This window comes from Rhopalosiphum padi, chromosome 3 (genome assembly GCF_020882245.1).
Source record: "Rhopalosiphum padi isolate XX-2018 chromosome 3, ASM2088224v1, whole genome shotgun sequence".
Lineage (NCBI taxonomy): Eukaryota > Metazoa > Arthropoda > Insecta > Hemiptera > Aphididae > Rhopalosiphum > Rhopalosiphum padi.
Genome location: NC_083599.1, coordinates 22,797,160 through 22,818,361, shown reverse-complemented (window position 1 = coordinate 22,818,361; position 21,202 = coordinate 22,797,160). Strand labels below are relative to the sequence as shown.

At 27.8% G+C, this 21,202-nt stretch overlaps 1 protein-coding gene across 4 annotated transcripts in view; it reads right to left on the bottom strand.

Moving 5' to 3' along the window:
* Window positions 1-364: 364 nt before the first annotated feature.
* The window catches only part of LOC132927539 (mediator of RNA polymerase II transcription subunit 12-like), an 84,161-nt gene continuing 63,323 nt past the window's right edge, over window positions 365-21,202 (bottom strand). For 2 of the 4 annotated variants that reach the window (XM_060992081.1, XM_060992082.1), the window contains 5 exons: window positions 19,870-20,177; window positions 15,042-15,261; window positions 14,390-14,613; window positions 12,491-12,975; window positions 2,641-8,443 (listed from right to left, as the gene is read on the bottom strand). In XM_060992081.1, coding sequence (XP_060848064.1) covers window positions 8,079-8,443; window positions 12,491-12,975; window positions 14,390-14,613; window positions 15,042-15,261; window positions 19,870-20,177 — 1,602 coding nt within the window. In that variant the 3' untranslated portion in view covers window positions 2,641-8,078. The other 2 variants (XM_060992083.1, XM_060992084.1) reach the window with 2 other exon arrangements.

The window sequence follows — 21,202 nt, the reverse complement described above, 5'->3', positions numbered from 1 at the left end:
GCCATAACCTCTGATGTATACCAACTAAAACAACACTGCAATTACACCGAAAACTACGAGATTGCGTGGTATTTATGGACAATGTTATTTAATGACACAAGACATAGCTAAGAGTATTGAAGAAAATAAATAAAATATTTTTCGAACATCAATTAGTTGATACTATATTGTCTATATTATACAGTTTATTAGCAACGCCATGCATAATACCTATAGTATATTGCATTATTTAGTAATATTTACTAGAAATCGTCTATTATAATATCTGCAGATGTTTATAAATTGTAAATTGTGATAATTTTAAATAGACATAAATAAGGCGTTTCAATTAAACATGCCTCTAAAATAATACAACACGTAATAATTATTTTACATTCAAAGATATCTCGTTTTTATTTTCACAACATTTCAACATTAATATTTTATTCTTTGAATCACATTGTCGTTAATTTTTGTAAATACGAAATAGTAAAATCTTTTTTTTCCATTCAAAAGATAGAACTGTTATAATATTTATAGTTTATAGCAGTATAAATGATTTGTTCCGAAATAATTAAACAGAGGTAAAGGTACATAATATATAAGAATCCATAATAGTTACATAGTCTGTAACGGTTTATAATTATTATAATGATGATAAAATTATATTAAAAAATTATTATTTAGCAGAAAAAACAAATAAAAAAAAACATACATAGAACATAATAGACACTTAGTAAAATGCTGTCAAATGTATTTAAAACACATTTCATTTCATTTATTTATTAACTAACAATGAAGTGTATATCAACAAACAAAAAAATTAAAATAACAATAAATAAACATTACATTATTTGTCTATGTTAAATTGAAAATGAAAACGAATTAGATTTAATTTAATCGGACGAATTTTAAATAGTTAACAACAATTAGGGAATAACAAGATAAAAAAGTTTAAAATTTCATACACGACAAAAATTACACAACTATTATAGCAAATAATTTATAGGTAGTAATAATACTTGTAATTGTTATAATATAGTAATAATATAATATCCAACAGAAGTATAACTACAATTATTATTGTTTTTTAATCAAGTACAATCAATATATATAAAAAAAAAATGCATAACTCAAGATAATTGTATATATTATTACTTGGTGGAAAATTAGTAAAATGTACTCGTCCGATACAATGATAATAAGTATAATATAGATAGATTATGTATAGATTAATTTTTTTTCCAAGTGAATATCAATAAATAAGTGTACTTGTGTAGGTTAAATATCCTATTCCTATTGATTTATTTATTTTTAATATTATTATAAACAGTAATTATTCTTGGAAATTAATATTATTATTATACAAAAAGGACTCATTACTGATATTTGGGTTTCATAATTTCGATAAGTAGATAATTATAGGTTCTATTAAGTCCGACATAATATAAAATGTTGTATCATGTTCATTATGCCATTTGCATGTGTGTACATGTACAGATATACAAGCAAATAATATATAGGTATACATTAGACATGTATATTATGTTGGCATCTGTATGTTAATCTTTATTAGCCAATAAAATGAAAAAATATTCATTAAATTTAACTTTTTAATATTCATTTTATATCGGTAATATAATATATATTTATGTAAAGCGTGTGTGGGCATATATAAATATATTTGTTATATTTGTACATATACTTAATACTGAACCGATAGCCGATAGGTATACTTATTGTGTAATGACATGATGGAATATTATTATTATATAAAATACAACAGAATTTTAATATTATCGTTGTAATAATAAGTACACATTAATATTATTTAAACCGAATATAAGCTAAAAAAAAAAAAGTTAAAATAAAATAATCCCAAAAAGTGCACGAAATACTCGGATGCATAAAATCGTTTATTTTTTGTGATAGCTAGTTTTTAACGCGTTGCGACAATGTGTAGTATTCGAATATTTATTATATATTATTACAATAATAATAGCAATATAATATAGTTTTATATTAAAATAATGAAAGAAAAAAACGATCGCACACTTTTTGGTTTCAACTACGTGTAAATTAAATTACTTTTTTTTTTCTATTAGGTATACATATGTAAATGGAAGATAACAGTGTGAAAAACGAATAGGATGATCATCTATATTAATTATTATATATAGGTATTTTTCTCGTCGCATAAGTATGTACAATATGTCTAATATTGCTTACATCAAAGAGTAAATAAATTAAATTTTTGAAAGATAATAGGTAACAGTAACAATTGAAAATTATATAGGTAACAGTTATACAAGCGGTGATATTATATTTAAAAATGATTTGTAGATAGTAAAATAATATCAAAGAAAACATTATATTAGTGGCCGACAAATCTCTACATCTAATACCTACAAGCACAATACGGTACCTATGGAACAAAAACTGGTAAAAAATATTTTGAAATTTAATTTTGATACCAAAAATTGTACCCATATCGAATACTGACAATTTAAACGCGTAATAAATCTCAGTCTTTTGACCTCAACAATTTCCTATTATGATAAGCTCCCAAACCGGATTTTTCTTAGAATTTTCTGGTAGTACTTTGATCGCGTCGACATTTGTGGTCCAAATTTGTTACGTTATTCTTCTATCTTCCTGAAAGCAAAATTGTTTGTTTTTCAATCGTATTTTGATTTATTATATTTAGTCTTAATTCCATTAAAACAATATTTCCACCAAGTAACAATATAAAATTGTCTACTATTAAGTTTTAATATACATTTATTATACATGCTACGATATTAAATTGTGTTCCAAGTGTTTCTAAACGATAACAATTAACTATATAGGTAGTTACACAATCCACTCCTATAGAGAGTAATCATAATATAATATCAATAATTACACGCATTATTATTTATAAATTGCTAAATCATTATATTATATATTATTCAACAATTTATATTATAACACATATTATACCTAGTAACATATTTTATTACAACAGTAACACGTAACGTAGGTCAGTATTTATATATAATATATTTCTAACTGCGTTTAAATTTGTCAAGATATCATCAAATCGAATAACGCATACGTTAACAATATATGGTAACAATAACCGTAAATATATATAATTAAAAAAAAAATAATAATAACAAATTCAGAAGATTAAAACAAGGAATTGGATGGATATGTAGTACAGTAATAAGTATAAGTAAATTATTATTATTATTATTATTATTATTATTTAAATCACTCTTATATATATTTTTTTCGCGATAAATACATTAAAACTTAATGAAAAAACACACAAAACAAACGCATCGTCAAATATGCGTGAAAATACTAATTTTAAACTTTTGATAATATGATGAAACACCAAAAACGAAAATTTGTCATCGATTACAGTGCTATAGATGTATATGATTAAACGTTACAGTGGGATATAATTAGAATACTGTTTTGGCGGGATTCGCTAAATATATTTGCACAGGTCTGTTGAGAAAGTACCTATATTTTATATAGTTATAGTTTTTGAGAATTATGTACGGTTTTATTTAAAACAATTTATTTATCGTATGTATTATTAAGTTATATTTATAAGTAATTCTGACATTGAATATAATTAATTTAGGTTAACTAATTAATATAATTTTAATATTATATATTCTAATGTGATGTAACAGCGTGATTCTTTTGGCATTCTCACTAATTTCTGGCGGGTTAAATAGGTATAATACTATAATAAGAGGTACGCTGTCCCGTCAAAAATCAACGGACTTTTATCTACCAATATGTGTAGTGAATCACCCTGTAGAACGTTTCATTTATACCATATTATGATATAATATATAACGTAATTTTTACACCGACAAACACACTGTGGTGTAGATTAATATAATATATAGTTAATTAAAGTAATGACACACAATAAAGGTCTTAAAATTACAAAGTCTTATTAAATTACTCGAGTTTTGAGAAAATTAACTTTCCGAATTTAACAGTCGGATTGAGAAATATTATAACAGAATATAGTTATTCGACGAACATATTTATATGTGCGTTTGAAAAATAACCGTCTTATATATTCGAAGTAAATCTCTAAGTATATTATATTAAAAAATATATTCTTAAATAACTAAAACAAATCGTACGAAAACATCATAGACATCAATTATTATCATCATTATTATTTTTTCTACCGCATCAAATCGCAATAAGTACGAATACATTATATATTAATGTATTTGTTTTAATTCGATATTATTCCAACGATACAAATTATACAACTATAAGGCTTAATAATAATTATAACATTATAGAATTATTATTAAATTATGTTAATAGTGCTTGAATTGAGTGGGGTGCGAGGAAACGGAGTCCCTCTCCTGTTAAAAAAAATATTTATTGCGTACTTTATCTAATATTATTATATCATAATCAATAAGACATTTAAATATTCAGGACTCAGGTACGCACATTTTTTCACTCTTTTACATCCCCCTTCCGATTTTCCCCCAATTCAAGTCTTGTGTGTTATCTCACATAGAGAGACATAATATAGAATGGTGATCTATAAATTGTACTTGTATACAACGTTAATCCTATATACCACATATTATATAATATAATGTTAGCGACGCATATTTTTTATTTTGAGCACAACAATACCGCAGTATATAAATGGTGGCAATATTTTATTATGATGTATACTGTCATTTGGTTTAATCCGGATTTAAATTTATAGTATGGTCTGGCCCGTGTGCGTAGGAATTGAGTTCGATTATTAATTACCGCTATTAAAATATTGAATGTTTACCCAGAATTATTTAAAATCTAGTAGTTTATGTCACCAGGTTCTCCATTACGTAATTTTTACTTAAAATGGCAATTTAATTATTAAAGTAACTATAATAGATTTTATAATATAATATAAGGAATTGTAAATCTCTAGTTTTGAACATACCATAGAACACCAATAATTATTACAATGACTTATAATTAATAAATAAATCATTTTTATGTGAACACAAGATTAACATAAACGATGACGAAACTTTCGGTAATGTGTATCTCCTTAAAATTCGATAATAAGTATAGATATTATGACATTATTTTATCCAACGAAAATGTCTAAAGTTAAGATATAACTATAATATTTAGTACAAACTACACCAGTATACAATAATATTTATAAAAAATAGTTGATTATTACACGTTCGTAATGAGATGGTTTGTGTAAAAATCTGAAGTATTATATTATAATTATTTAATTATTATAGTTATAAATTATTATAATCTGAGATAATGTACAACCAAGTGTATTACTGAGGTAACATTTGATATATGAATGACAACCCATTGATATTAATTTGATTAAAAAACGTCCATATCCATTAAGTTTACAATATTTTTTTCATTTACTTTTCTTCCATACATTTTGTCAATTGAGCTTGTGGTAATAAAAAGTGTGCGATTATTTTTTGTTGCAAATACAAATCAAATGTACCTATTTTTTTAAAAACATATTTATATATTATTTGTTCAGTAGATTTATAATAATAAATACGTACCTACATTGAAACTATGATATAATATTGTACGATATATTCATTTATGTTTGTGACTTTAATATAGTTCGTTAAATAATAGAATTTTTTTATGGATCAGTATTATTATTATTGATTAATGTGCGTAAATATTATACAAAAAAATTAGTTCAATTTGTTTTCAATACTATATATGCCAGTAATCATCGTATGCATTTAACACTATTTATTAATGTATATTTACCAACATTTAGCGACTTATAAATTATTTTAAATTATATGTGATTTCTAACCAATGCGATATATATGTAATAATTGAATATGTACATTGTTTAAATAGATATTAATGATATTATTGTAACCTTTTGTAGAGTACCTAATATAAACGAACGTATAAATCTTGAGATTCTTAATAATTTTTTAATAATTCAAGACATCAACGGTATCAAATTTAAAAAAGTTTTATTGAACATTTATATGATCGCGAACATTTTGAGAACACTAGAATTGAGTGATGGCTTAAAACAATTAGGTACATACTTAGATTATACCGTTTCGATATGATTTTAAACCACGAGGAAGCCCTTAGAATAGTGTTATATACCTAATATTAATAATTTTCACCATCATTGACGTTATTAAACGATAATAGCTATTAGAAGTTATTGGAGTATAGAATTATTTCATTAATTATATATTAAACTATATGTCTTATATTAAGTCTCAAAAGATGAATATTGTTAACAACAGATTTGTGTATAATTTAAAACTGGCATGTGTACGTGGGGGAGACGAACAAAAACGAAAATCGAAATACATTGAAGCGGTGATTGATCGAGACCACGACATAAATTGATCGATTACAGAAACCATTGTGATAAAATCCCATAATCCTATAATATAAAACGAAATTACATACTATAATGTTTCCTGGCTGATAACGATTTTCCTCCGAATGGTACGAAAGCACTTGGCTTAGTTATGGATTTATGATAAAAGTTTAAACGTTTAAAATACATCACTAATATCGTGAATCATAATAATAAACATAAAGCACCACTCAAGAAAATAACCACGCAGCACAGACTATAACGAAATAGTATTATATTATAGGCTGTGCGTATTGGGAAAACGGTCGAAAAAAATTGGACGGCGTTCATACGCTATACAAAATACGACACGAACGTAGTAATTAGTAGGTAGATGTGTGACTATAATATGTAATATTTAAAATGTAGATTGTAGATGTTATAATAGATTCGTTGTACGTGTAAGTATAATAGTTGGTTGCATACCTACCTATAATAATAATGTATTAAGACGTATGTTGTTTAGTATGATAGTTAGTGACATATTCATGGGGGGGGGGGGAGGATGAGGCAATCCGATTATTGCTCCTATTACACATTTTTAAGGACGGGGCAACATTTCAATGTGTTTCATTTGAAATTACATGTTTATGTTTCATAAAACTATAAGAATAAGATTTCTAAAAATTAAAATAATAAATGTCAAATTATTTTTTTTTAACTTAATGGACGTATATAATTTTCTAAATTTAATGAGTTCGATTTATAACCATGCGATTAATTAAAATCACTTATAGTTTTTTATATTATAAAAGGAGAATAAATAGGGCACTGAGCATAAATACTAAGCATAAGTATATTATGCATTTAAATACGGTACGTATTTTCGAAAGGGGTGCGAAACCCGTCGATTTTGTACGTTTAATAATAATAAGTGATTATTGTGCGTGTCGATCGTTCCGCCCTTCGAAAGTCATGTGTACGTGGGCGAATCGCATTTTATAGTCAGGTGAGGTAGGTAACAATAGGTACAATTAATTACAATACATTACGGGCGATGTAGAATATCTGACAATTTGGTCATGTGCGGTTAATTTGAATCGTGAATATTTCTATGGAATATACTCGTTAAATTTATTATTACTATCAATATTAATCAAAAACAAAATAAATAATTAATTATAATAATTGTATTATATTATAAACATTATAAAACAATTATAATAATAGTAGTAATTATACCTAATATTGATGTCACAATGACCTTTTAAAATGAATGAGTTATTATATTTTATACATGATTTACTAGAATGTCACTTTGAATCGCAATTTGTCTGCTGGTTTCCTACACTTGTATTTATTTACTTTGATAAGCTGCATACAAGTGCATTGATCATTGATAAACATTAGGTAAATACAAGTAGTTATTATCATTATATTATTATAATTATTTGAAAGTATTTAAAATATAATCCAGTTATAATTAGTAATAAATTATACTTTATTAATGTTAGAAATAATAGAAATAATAAATTTATTAGAAAATATTGCACGAACAAAAAATTAGTTTCTGAACCTACTCACGATTCAAATTTCCCCTGGACGAAATTGCCCGTATCATATCTACATAACATAACAGCTAATTATAGGTAAACTAGTAGGTACACATAACATTATCATTTATTATAAACGACGTCGCGTGTGTGTGTCTTTTTTTTAAATTTTTTTTTTAGTCTAATTATAGGACGTTGAGAAAGTTGACTTTTTTCTGCATGGCTTTCTGTTCGCCGTCCAATAACACGGAATCTGTGATCGGTGAACTTCCCAGGTTCTCCAGTAGTCTCCTGCTCCTAGTCGGCATGTCCGGCAACAGTGGCATAGCGTGCGGGGGTGTGTAATCACCGATCCCGCAGCCGATCGCCGTGCCGTACTCGCCGTAGATGCCACCGCGGCGCACGTAATCCTCGGCGGCCGCCGCAGCAGCGGTCCGGAACGTGGAGGCGATCCGCTCCATTGACCGTTCCTCGGCTATCTTTTCGGCCGCGCGTGCAAACACTTGACACTCATCCTCGGTCATCGGCCGCCGTCCCGCGTAGCAGCCACCTGTGTACGATATATGCACAAAACGCCCCCGTCACGCTTTCCCATATCGGTTCCACTTATAGGTAAGTTATATATTGTATAAATATATACATATATACACAGTAGAATTCGAGAATATTATAACGACACCGTCAATTCTGTGGTCTCCCGTCGTAGGATATGTCAGCGTGTGGTGGATAAAAATTACGGCTCTGCAGCAGGTGATATTAATTATTAAAATTCAGTCGACTTTCGATGAACCTTCGAAAACTCGTAACTTTTGTTAATTTGAATTTTGAAGTATAATTTTGGACGTATTAATGACAGAAAATCGTAACGCTTTTACTTGCTGTGAATACGGATTGCTCTGAAAACCTGACACCACTCCTCGCAAGAGAAGATACAAAGCCTAGGTGATTTAAAGGCATATTATATTATTTTGCTATAATCGAAGCAAAAAGGTACGGACGATCACACTGCAATTATTTAATGATAAAACTACTAATATTGGTTTTACTGGATATGGATATAAAAAAGCAGAACTACAAAATTCTTCATTTTTTTTACTATTATCAAGTTCACAATGCCCCACCCCCTTAACTAATACTGAACTAAACTTCTTCCTTACAATATAAGAACCAATCATTCGACCCAAGTATAATAAATTCAGAATTGTAAAAATTTTTACTGCCTAGAAGTTATGAGGATAATTTTTGAAAGTAAACAGTTACCTATAAAATTAGTGTATTGACAGCTTTGCTATTGGTTAACAAATTGAAACAATCATGTATGTACCTATTTGCTGACACACAAATGTACACATAACTCTATGATTTAAATATATTTTTTCGGCCCCTTGATATTAGATCATCTTGTATTTTAGCATTTCAAACACTTAGTTATTCGAAGTTTTTCACCGAGAGTCGATTTTATAATATAGAATTTGACAATGAATTAGTTGGTAGCCTGCGGTAAGTAAATAAATCAGGTTAAGTTAAAATATTTAATTAAAGAAATTTCAAAAGAAACTAAAAATTTATATATTTTTAATAAGGATAATAAGTGTGCATTTTTACCTACGTATTTAATATTATTATATAATTATAATATTTTTATTACACTCGTAATTGACATATATTATATATATTTTTTTAATACAAATCAATTATAGGTTAGTATATAACATGTGGAATCAGACATAAGTTTTACTCATTCCTGTAAGGTTGTTATAACCGATTTCTACTGTATATATATTATACATTCATGCAAAATACATATTACATAATATACTAAATATAAATACCTACCTATACATAATATAAAGGTATAGCTGTGTAATACACGCACACACACACAACACACCTCTACCACAGCGTACCTATATATTATGACATAATTTGGAAGTCATTTCTTTCAGTTTATTTTACTTATATAATTATATACCAGTTTATTTTATCTGCGCTAGATGTTCTTAAAATCCAAGTAATTTGTAAAAATATACGAGTGTATTATATTATTATCATGTATGAGTAGTATGACCATTGACAATCATACAAACATTTTGAATGGAAACTTCGAAAACATTTGATATATTTTGTATACTAATATTATACTATATAACTTTTCAAAACATTACTATCTACACTTAACTAAAATCGAGTAGCTATGTTATTATTATTTTTCATATTAGTTATATTGTTATAATATGTTACCTTTTAACCTAACACATATGCATGCACATCAATAAAGTTTGGTAGACTAGTATTCTGTTTTAAATTTATGTTTTTACAACATATTATATTGATCATAAATAAAATATTTAAATATAACTTCAAATATACTTGAAAATATGTAAATTCAATTAAACAAATTTAACTATTTTACTACGAGTATGTACGACGGCAGATATTCGGAATATACGTATTATACTATATTTATTTTAACGGACATTATCATCAGTGAAAATGTTTTTGACTCATTGATTTACTATTAATAAAATACCACATGGTATACACAGAAAATTTGTAAAACATGTCACCATTTTAATAAAACTGTTTAGTAAAATTTCAAAAACAAAATAATGTTTAAGAATGTATATCTAGTGAAACAATTTATGCACGATTTAAGTACCTACACTATTGTCAGTTTTAATCTATCATTATTAACTACTAAAAAATTATATACAAAATACAAAGCAATTACACTGAAAATATAATTTTGTAAAATATTTATAAATTGTAATGTCTTTTCTCGATATTTCGTATAATAAATATTTTGTAAAATTTTACATATTTCCATAATGATAACACAAACGAGCCAAAATTTTGAAACAGTATTCCCATTGTAAAAGGAAAACATATAATTATCATACATAGTATGTGTATATATTACGTAGTTCATATTATATGGCTTATCTTATCATCATGACAGACTACGCGTTCCTTCTTTTATTATTGGTATCATGTATCCACCGCCAGTTTATGATTGAAACTCGCACCGAGTTAAACCCACGGGATAAACGTCATACGTTATGAATGGCTTAATTAAATACGTATTTATCTGCAGTTCTGGCATTGTATATGTTATATTTTTGATTGAACAATTAAAGATTTTATTTTAATATACCTACATAATATATAGGTATAAAGCGACTGATGTTGCAGATATGTGTATCGTGTATGTATGCATGTATTATACTTATATATAAGGTATTTTATACGGTAAGAAATTTTCATTTTCCAATTTATTACGAAAAGTATCGTAAATAAGTCCAGTTCAATCTATATATAAAGTGAGACGATCTCCGGGGAAAATGTATATACGCTCATTTAGGAGGCGACGATCAATACTCGTATCATGGTTTGTGTCTTTTTTCCTGCAGCCGTAATAGAAATCATATAAATAATGACCTATACTATACGTAACAGTCTTAAAGAAGATGTCGTCTCCGAAACGAGTGCAAACACTTTTCGCACTGAGAATTATGGAGGTCGTGCCCACTTTTAAACGATTTATCGCCCGACGTTTATCGTGTACAATATATAATATAATATATCATAACACAATATATACCGTACGTTTATAGTAACACAAAACATTAATATCAAACTAATGAATACGGCATTCCTATCTTCGTTAAACATACACTTTTAGGCCAACACAACAGAGAGGGAAAGGTTTGTTGTCACTTGCTCAAAAGCTTCCGAGTCATAATGAAACTAACATTTAACTAAGATAGACAACAGATGTAACGATATTGCAAAGGTTAACAATGATATCAGTTGTGTTGGCTTACAGATTTTTATACAATGCAGTGGCATCCATAAGTTTAATATTGATGAACACAAATAACATCACTGCCTAAGTAAGGTATCGTCAATAGATAATGCTATTTTAATTTACGAACAATATAATAAACAGCTATTCGCCCAACCCTATATTATTTAAATAATATTTACTAAAATTATGTACTCGGCAATAATATAATATTATTATCGATAAATGAATGATACTATCCGTTCCGTTACGCGTATAATTTTAATTATATATACATTTAGATATAGGAGCTTGGTAAATTTACGTGAATAAATGGTATGGATATTTTTTTATCGTTCATCGAAATATTAAATGATCCCCTCATTTAAATTATTTTCATGAGCATAATAACATAATTTTAATAATATTTGGTTCACTTACTGGTGAACGTGTAACATAATACTATTACAAACGTAAACTAAGAAACTAAGATAAAATCGTTTATAATAGCAATATCAGTCGCTGTTTATTAACTGATATAATTAATAATAATAATACTATTGAGTTCGTATTAAGTGTATTAATCGAAACAATAATTATTCCTACCGTCTGTCAATAAAAAAAATGTAACATTTAACTAGAGTTTAAAACTACCATCACTATTTTTCATAAAATATATATTATAAATTATAATATATTATTATTATTATCGTCGAAAATATTAAAATGACGTGGTCATCACACCACGACAGGTATAATATTATACTGTATTATTATATTGCCGGTATTATTGATTTAATGATTCATATATACCTGCAGCGGATAGCGATGGCAGCATGGACGACGAATACTCGTGTTCGGCGTTCTCACGGATCCGGGCCAGGCGCAGCAGCTCCTCGTGCAGCCGGACGTTGTCCTCGATTTGCCGCCTGCGCCGGGCAATCTCCGCCTTGATCCTGGCCTTTTTCTCCTCGCGTTGCAGCTCTTCGTCGTGTTCTTCCTCGGCGGCTAGCGCGGCCAGCGATTCGTAGTCGCCACCGCCGCCGTAGTCGTCCATGTAGTCGCAGTAGCCGCCGTAGCCGCCGTAACCGCCGCCGTCGTCGCCGCCGCTCAAGTAAGCGGTCGGTGTCGGCGACGGTGACGGGTCCCACGAACGCGACCGCCGGCCTGCGGTGCCGTACTTCATCATGGCCGCCGTTTGCAGGTGTTGGTGGTAATCGTACGACCGTCGCGGGTCCGAATCACCGCCACCGTCGCTGTACCGCCGCTGTCGGCGGTTGTGCCGCCGAACGTCCCATCTGCGAAAGATGTGAAACATATATTTGTATACCTATACATTTTAAAAAGACAAGTCTTGAATGACTGATTTATGATCAGCTTACAACCAAAACCGCCAAGCCGATTTAATTTAAAATTTCAAGTGCGTGTACTACTTTTACAATTATGTATAGGTTTACTAAGAAAGACTTTTTTGAAATTCGTATTTTAAAGAGGGGTTAACACAGGCATTTGTGAAATCGCGAAGAACGAATATTTTTTTGTTTATATTGGGTATAAATTATTACAGAAAATAAAATAATGTATATGATGTAATATAATTTTATATCTGAATTTTATGTTTAGTATATAAAATTTAAAAAAAAAACTGTATTTCAAATCTGTTTAGTTTATATTTAACAAAGTTTAATCAGGGCCATATTTACCATTAGGCAGGATAAGCAACTGCTTATGGCCTCCGTTATTAGAGCACCTCGAATTTTTATGAACCTTATTATTTATTTATTTATTTTTTTAGAGTACTACTTTCATCATATATCATATAAAATAATTAATCCTCATCATCGTAAAATGTAAATTAAAATAATAGGTACAAGAAATTTGTAGCCTATAGAAATAAAAAAATGTATAACATTATAATTATGTTTGTGAAAATGTATAAGTAAATACTAAATTATAATAAATTATTATTTTGTTTTATACAACTCATTTGTGGAGGGGGCTATGGCTATACATGTTACTGTTGACAATAAGGGGCCACATTTTTTATTTCGCCTAAGGCCACAAAATGCCTAAATCAGGCCCTGAGTTTAATACAAAGGAAAATCCAGAATCGGCTAGTATATTATATAAAAGAAAATCGAAAATACTATTTCGCGGACAATCGTCGAATTGTTACCGACACCAGTTACTACGTCATCAAAAATACATAGATTATTTTTCATATTCAGTTTATATAGTAAAGTCTCAATAAATCGAATTTCAAGAAAAATAATAATACATTTTACAAATGTATTTTTTTAGTTTTATATATCAAACACAACTTATAAATACTTCAAGGGACAAGAAAAATATCGAGTTACAACTACTCGATCGTATTATATATACATAATTTACTACATTTTTCTATGCTTTTTATAGAACTCGTTTCAAATGTCTCAATGCATTTGAACAAAGTACCGGTGCTAAAAATGTATTTTTTGGAGATATTATAAAAAAACTTATGGAAACCTATGTAGAATATATTATAGAATAAGACATATACATACAGTTTTGGATTCAGTGCATAATATGTAAATACGTTATATATCATGAAAAAAATAAAAAAATTTACTTAAAAACCATACGACTCATTATCATATGGTTCTTTAAAGATCATTAATAGGTAATTAAGTTCCAAAGACTCCAAAAAGGTGGGTGTGAACTGCATCTTACCTTTTTTGATCGGCCGTAGCGGAATTTATCGCAGTATTTGTCGCGCGACGATGGCCATTGTGGTCGTAAATTGCTGCCGATGAACCGATGGCGGTCTCGCGCAAAGCGCCGCCCAGATAACCGGATCCACCGCTGGTGTCGGGCCAGTGTCGCCAAGACGTCGAGGACGACGGATCTTCGCCACCACCGTATGATCGGGATCTCGGTCTAGACGGCATAAAGTCCTGTCACAAACACATATCGTATTAAATACGTAGTATGATATGCGTATTCATTGATGTTAGTAGATATAACCGTGGTAGTGCCAGCACATGGGGTTGACTGAAATTAATTATCTAGTTACAAGTTATCCAACAATTTTTATGAAATATAAAATAAATAAAGTTACATTAATATAAAATAGCTATAATTCTTGGAATTGGTTTAATTTCTATTTCAATGTTTTGAATACGATATTTTATGTAAACAATTTACATTTAAGAATGTTTACAATCATTTGCAAAATATGTTCATATATTATACTAAACATAATCAAACAAAATAAAACTAGACCCAATTTACATCGGTCCAGACGGCGATTGCCACATCCATCCATGGTTAGAGGCGGCCCCACGTGTGGTCGCTCTATGACATTAATACATTATATACTTACAGAGTTTCTGCTGCTGTAACCTCCGCCCAACACGACATCGTCCAGCAACAGTGCGGCAACTGTGGCGTCATCATGCTGCTGTAGTCGCAGCAGGTCGTCGTCGTCGTACACGTCCGACAAGTGTTTGGTTCCACCCAGCCCTCTAATCAGTCGACCACCGCTGCTGCCGGTTTGTCGTTGATGCTGATTCTGGTACCACCTTCTTTCCAGGTGGTCAGGCCTGTATATACAAACCGAGTGAGTATAAAATACATAAAATACGTATAATTGATAATACTGCAGTCATAATACCACAACCGGCACAACCGTTGATTGTGTTGGATATTATTCAAATTATAGTCATAAGTTATGAGTGTTATGACACATAACTCAAAAGTCAATTCGGTGTAATATTTGTGTTAGGTGGGATTTGCATACATAGAGCAATAGCAGCTGGTATTAACTAACTTCGCCCGGGTCAAAATTAATATCGTTTTCTATTTTTCTTCAGTCGAAATATATACGTAACACAAAAGCAATATTACAATAGTTAATTTATGATTTTCAGCTTCTTAATTCAGGATATAGTTTTAATATAGACACAAAAAAACTATAGACAAATTATATTCAACTAATATTTAAATGTAAACGTAAATTTAATATCCTTAAGATGTGTACACATACTGATGTTTTTACATAAAAAAAAAATACAGAATTAAAAAAAGCTAAAAAATTAAATTATGATTGCAAATTATAAAAGTAATCTTTATAATTTTGTTTATAAGTACTTATTTGATTATAAGATTCGTTTTGTTTATTTTTTTTAAAACAGATACCTATATTCGTAAAATATTTTATGTGCCATATTTCTACTAATTAAAACAGTATTATAGTAATATATTTTCAAATAGTCTGACCGATAGTAGTCATTTAATAATAATAAAAAAAATTCAATTTTTATAAGCAAAAACTCAGTTCACATATGAGCCATCCTATATCTGCCTATAGATATAGGAATAGTCATAAACACTCTCCGAGTCTCAAAAAAACTTATTGATACAATTTTTATTTAAAATTATCGAGTGGTTTTGAGTAGTTATGTAAAAGACAAAAAAAAAACAACAAAACTTTCATTTACTAGTATTTTTAATATAAAATATTGACATACTTAATTTTTTATTTCGTTCAATTCGTTATTATTTAATATTAACTTGCATACGCATCAAAAGAATATTATTTTCAATTCAATATAATGTTAAGAAAATATAACTGTCAATTGTCTTAGAAAAAACTTCATCACCATCAATCATAGAGCTATCATATATAGTTATTGAATTGTAGGGAGGTGAATTCTATTTCATAAATATTATTTAATACATTTTTAATCTCACTATTATGACATATAATAATGCGAATGTATTATTAATAACCTAATGTCATGTCACAGAGTGAGTAATAAATAACAAATAACAATATATTGAATGACAGTATGTTTATAACAGATACTGGAAAGATGATCGAATTCTTATACAACTGCAATTTTCAAATTGCCATTTACATTTAAAAGTCAAGGATTTTTGAATATTCATCAATCTATTTACCGCATACTCAGACATTTTCCATTTTAAAATTAAAAAAAAAAAACAAGGATACCTACTCTGTCATAGATGTCGAGTGTATTTTGTCATTGAATTAAGGTCACAATAATGGATATATTCAATTTAAACTCAATTGAATACCATTGTACCTATATGGAAAACAATACTGAACGAAGAAGACAGATCATCAGCATCTATCCCAAAAGTAACCACTAAAGTAATAAGGAGTGTTTCGAGTTTCTACAATAAAAATATTATGAATAAAAACATAATATTAAATTGTTATTTTTTACTTAAATATTGAACTAAAATACTTATAAGCAAAACAAAATAAAAAAAATAAGTATCAATGAATTTTAGATTAATTTAATATTTGGTTAAAAATCTTAGTAAAGTATAACCTTGTATATTTAATTAAACATAAATTTCAATAAAAACAAAATGTCCATTGAGTAAATATGTTTGAAAACTTAATACAAGATTCCTCATAAGTTTTTTATTTACCAATTAAAAGTTTAAAAATTATAGTCAAAATATTTTTTTAATACGCGTTTAAATTTAGAATTTTTATTGACTGACCATCTCCACTCAGAATCGTTTTTCATGTAAAATGTATAATGTATAAATTACAATTTAACGCTTTCATTACAGGATGATCACATTTTCCTTAAAAAATAAGATACCATTATCATTCATTGTCCATTATCCTTCCCAAAAAACGGTTGCATTATTTTTTTATTTAAAATTATTTCTGGACTAAAATTTTGCGATGTAAATCAAACGAAAGACAATACAAAGTTTTCATTAACCCATTCGACACCAACCACACAGTAAAGCGATACCCACTTATCAACTTTTTTTTTTGAGTTAGTAACAACAAAAAAATAAAATCAATTTTTATTCGTTTACCCAATTAAAGAACTTATACTGTGTTTTCTACTCTTAACTATCTTATTAATACAAACTAGATCAAATTATCCATTAGAAAGAATCCTCATTGATGTAGAAAATTGAGTTGCGTTTTTTTTCATAAAACGTGTAGTTACACAGATGCAAAAAAAAACAAAGTATTGTAAAACCGATATATATCATTTTTAAATTACTCACTCTGAAAACAAATTATATACACATTTTGTAAAGAAAAATAAAATAATTTATTGTTTATTTTTTACAGTATTTTAGAGTAATTGCAAATGTATATGCATAAGGGTTTTATATTGGTTTTTTATGCAAAATGACACGATCAGAAAGACAAGAATAAATATGCATACTATAATAATTGTTTAATTGTACACAAGACAATAGAAATAGTGCCAAGATATTTTGTATTTAGGTAAAATGTTCTTTATAGAGATAAATATTTTTTAATATATTATCATGTATTGTAGAAAATCTTTACTAAAAAATATTTTAATATCTATACCTATATAAATTTAGTGTTTATACTTTATATTAAAGTGCTTACTGAAGTATTTAATTTTTAATTAAGTAAATAAATTTATGTTCTATAATCATATCAAATATTTAATATTAATGAAATAATTAAGTTATGTATTTTTTTTTTTTATTTTAGATTAATATGTTTTACAAAGTTAAATTTTCAATATCTTTTACCTTATTAGTTTTATGTTACTTTGACTCAACTTAATTTTCCATAGTAGTAAGCACTATCTAATTTCACTTCAACTTTGTTAGTTGAAAATTATGGTATTTTAAACTTTTTTTTTATAGATGTAGATAAAAAAAAATATGTGTATATAATATTTAGTCAAAAATTTGAAAATGTATTATAAGATATTTTATAAGATAAGTTGGTTCTTATACCAATTTAAAAATATTTAAAATATATAAACGTATTTTTTTAGACATTTGTTGAAGTTTAAATATTGATGAAATTTTAGTTATTTTGTTGTAATTCAAAAATATTATTTGTGTAGTCTTGAATCTTTTACGTATATTATTATATTTTACTACACATACCTAATGGTCAATGATATTCTTAAAGTATTCAGATTCATTTTAAGCTATTATATATTCATACGTTATGCCATGGACCTATTCATAGACAGTATTGACTCTAAGGTTAATAACAATGATATAATGATATAATGATAAATATAAATAATAAATTATTAATAATGTAATAAATGCAATAAGTTTGGCAAAAATGTATTCAACCTTCTTTGCTTGGAATCATTTTTTCAAATATTTATTATTAAATTCAAATTTAAGACATACATTATAGGTAGTAACCCACTCAATAACGAGGTGGTACACGCTACATCTACAGTATACACAATACCTACCATATTCGTCTGTAATTCATTGTATATTGGTGCGATCGAACTAATAAATCAATTTTAACTGACAACATGGTTTTCCAATTCTTTTTAAATTCTAACTTATAGGTACCTCATTTAATAATAATATGTTTGTAAGATAAAAATAGTGGGAAAATATTTTAAGTAAAACGAATGATAAACAATAAATATTTCAACCTGTACTTATAAATGATATTCATTACATATTTTTGAAAAAAAAATAAGTAGCGCATTTTAGGGATGGGGAAGAGGTGGACGTAATGACAATGATTTGTTAAGCACACTTTCAAACCTAAATACGAACTTAAACCACTAAATATAATATTGCTCTGCCCAAACCCAGCCTTTTCTTTCTGATTGAACTATAAATATTAAATCGGCAATGCACAGAATTATATTAAACTAAGTTTTCAAAAATCGAGTGCTATAAAATTGTACTAAAAAATATCAATAAAATTTGCTAGAAATCTATTATATACTGAGTAATATAAAATTGAGGCTTATATTTGAATTTTATATAACTACTATCATTTATTTTATTAGATTTTATTATTATTTTTACGCAATTTATAAAATTGCATCAATACCATAAAGTACACTATTAAAATAATTTGAAAACATTAAAAATACATGCAATTATTTTTTAATTATTAAAATTATAAATAATGAAAACATTTCAAAATGTCTAGTTTAACTGTTGTTATAGCTCTTTAATTGTTTTCATATATTATCGTACGTTTCTTATCACACATATAGATTACAAATTATAATTTTAATATTTTACAGAACTCTTTTTAAAAGAATTTATTTAATAGGTTTAACAAAAAACAATGTTATAAAACTTGATTTTATAGCACTCGGTTTTATGGAATTTGGCTCCAATTCTTATAAATCGCGTGCATCATGTAATATATTTTGTGCCACACTTACACATTACTGGTCGAACAGCGGTATAGCAGACTGTTACCGTCATAGACGCCACCCAGCGATCTCGCGGCACTTATCGTCCTACCCCCGCCACTGCTGCGGTAGTGGTGCGTGTCCAGGCCTCCGAGACCCGCGACGCCGCTGCCTCCGCCAAACAGAGCGGCTGCCTGCCTGCCGGTGCCGCCGACGCGACGGTCTATGGCTGACGAATAACCAATACCGGTGTCGTCGTGATAAGACCATGACGACGACGATGACCACGGTTTCCTGCCTCCGCCAGCGCCGTACAAGCTCATCACGGCTGTGTTGTTCTGTAATCATAATTTTTTGAAGTTACAACATCGATGGGTCAATCACGAGAAGGACATAAGACACACGACACAGTTACAGTCTTGTACAGTACTCGATTAAGTCGATTATAAGTATTATTTAAACAAATATGTATTTAAGTACTAAAATATATAATTAAAATACTTTTGAAAATAGTATACAATAGTATCAATATAAATAGTATCATTTATTTCAGTAACTGTATTCAAAAAATCAAATACTTTTTCTATTTTTTTTTTATTTACTTTAACCATGTCAAAAAAAAAAAAAAAAAAATGAGGAATGAATGTGTTCATTCGATTTAGAAAATATAATCTTTATAAAAAATATTATATTAAATAAAATAAAATTATCATCACACATTTTCCAAATGTTTTATTTTAATTTTAATAAAATTGTAAAATAATACTTTTGTCTTATTATAGTTAATTTTTCATCACATGTACAGTCATTTATTTGTATTTCGTGTTATTAAATAATTATACATATTGTGGTATGCATTATTGCAAATAGTAGCTGTTCACTGTTCAGTTACCCTCAATATTTTTTAAAAAAAGTTGTCAGGCCATGTTAATGAGTGTGGTTTTACATAGTGAGTTTAGTATCCTGTACAATATAATCACTCTTACAGTCAACTATAGATGTATAAGAAATAAGAATAATAATTAAATACATAAAATGAAATAGTATAATTTAAAAATATAATTATTTTCAAATTATCGCGTACGCACAGTGCATATACTAATGTCCTATATGTGCAGTAAGTTTGAGAATGTACTATAATCGTATTTTATAATAATTTATTACATTATGAGCACTACTTCAAAATCAACCACCGAAAAATAGTATATAAATATTTTAGAAAATAAGTAAAATATACATTATAAAAATATAAAATAAAAAAGCGTTCTGAAAATTTAAATTACTTTTCTACATAATCCCCGTTCTATAGTCGTTTTGTAACTATAGACTAGACTAAAATTAAAATAACTTATACAAAGAAAAC